The sequence below is a fragment of the Polyodon spathula genome, unplaced genomic scaffold (assembly GCF_017654505.1).
Source record: "Polyodon spathula isolate WHYD16114869_AA unplaced genomic scaffold, ASM1765450v1 scaffolds_3231, whole genome shotgun sequence".
NCBI lineage: Eukaryota > Metazoa > Chordata > Actinopteri > Acipenseriformes > Polyodontidae > Polyodon > Polyodon spathula.
Genome location: NW_024474695.1, coordinates 4,761 through 6,185, shown reverse-complemented (window position 1 = coordinate 6,185; position 1,425 = coordinate 4,761). Strand labels below are relative to the sequence as shown.

Here is a 1,425-nt window from a genome sequence, read left to right as displayed (position 1 = left end):
ATATGTCCCAGTGTTTCTTCCCTGTTTGCTTTATTATATCTATTTTAAGAAATATTAATGACCCATGTTCATATATATATAATTCATCAAACTGATGTACTCATGGAAATGAAATCTAGAATTAAAAAACTGAATGTTGCATAATGCACCACCAGCATCATTGATTTTGTAGTACTGTATTTTTAAAATACTTTAAAACATTATTACGAATTTCCTTTGTATGAATTCCATAAATTATAGGATTAACACATGGTGGAAAGGTCGTAATTAACATATAGGTGATTTTCCGTGCATTTGGGCTGACATTTTGAAATCGCTGTATAATGATGGAGAACAAAATAGTGAATTCAAAAATAATATAGACAGTTAAGTGAGTAGCACATGTATGAATGGCTTTGCTTTTACTATTGCTCTGACTTTTATATAAACATGTCATTAGTATTCTAATATATGTGTAGAGAACAACCAAAAAAGACAAACCGCTTAGAAAAGCTGTAATAGATAAACCATAAATGTTATTTACAGTAGTGTCAGCACAGGATAAAAGAAATAAAGCTGCATTGTTACAATTAGCCTCCACTATCCGTGATCTGCATCGCGGAAGTCTAAGAGTAAGAGCAAAGAGGATTATTATTAAAACGAATGCCCCTCCCCAGGCAAGGGAGCAGAGCTTCACCAAAGTATTAGTTGTCATTATGCTGTTGTATCTTAATGGGTTACAAATTGCAATGTATCTGTCATAAGCCATTACAGTCAATATCAGTTGAGCTGCTGAACCGTAGAAATGAACACAGAAAGCCTGAATAACACAAGCTGCATATGAGATGTATCTAACCTCTGTGAGGAAGTCTGCCATTAATCTAGGCATTACCGCTGTGCTTCCAATCAAATCACAAACAGACATATTACATAGCATGAAATACATTGGCTCGTGTAGATTCTTTTGAAAAACAATAACAGCAAAAACTGTAACATTTCCAATAAGAACAACCAGATATACTGCCAATGTTAACAGAAAAAGAGGGTGAGCAGCTTCAGGAGACACAATGAAGCCCTCTAAACTTAACACGGAAGAGTCAGCGATGGTGGTGTTCATCTTGTCCACAAGAGCTATTTGTCGTCTGGATAAAGAAAGGAAACATGTTATTGCAGTTTTTACCTTACAGAGCAGTAGTCCATTGCTTAATCCTGTTTGTGTACAGCTGTGTGTTACTGTAATTAGGTTGGTTAATGTATGCTAAAGCCAACACTGTGCTCCCTGTAAGTGCATTAACGCATTTGGGTTTTACTGGCAAGTAATGCTTTATTATTACATAAGACTATGCAATCCATGTTATTATGATGTATCTTGAAAAATGAATTCAGTACATGAGATTGTGACCCATTTATAAATTGTCACATGGATATTATATGTATTTGTTACTT

The 1,425-nt window shown here is 34.5% G+C and overlaps 1 protein-coding gene across 1 annotated transcript; it reads right to left on the bottom strand.

Annotated features, from left to right (window-relative positions):
- Window positions 1-304: 304 nt before the first annotated feature.
- On the bottom strand, window positions 305-1,096 carry LOC121311430 (putative olfactory receptor 13C6; the record flags this gene model as incomplete). Its single annotated transcript, XM_041243948.1, has 1 exon — window positions 305-1,096. A coding segment is annotated over exon 1 (792 nt), but the record flags the coding sequence as incomplete, so codon positions are not given.
- Between the last annotated feature and the right edge of the window lie 329 nt (window positions 1,097-1,425).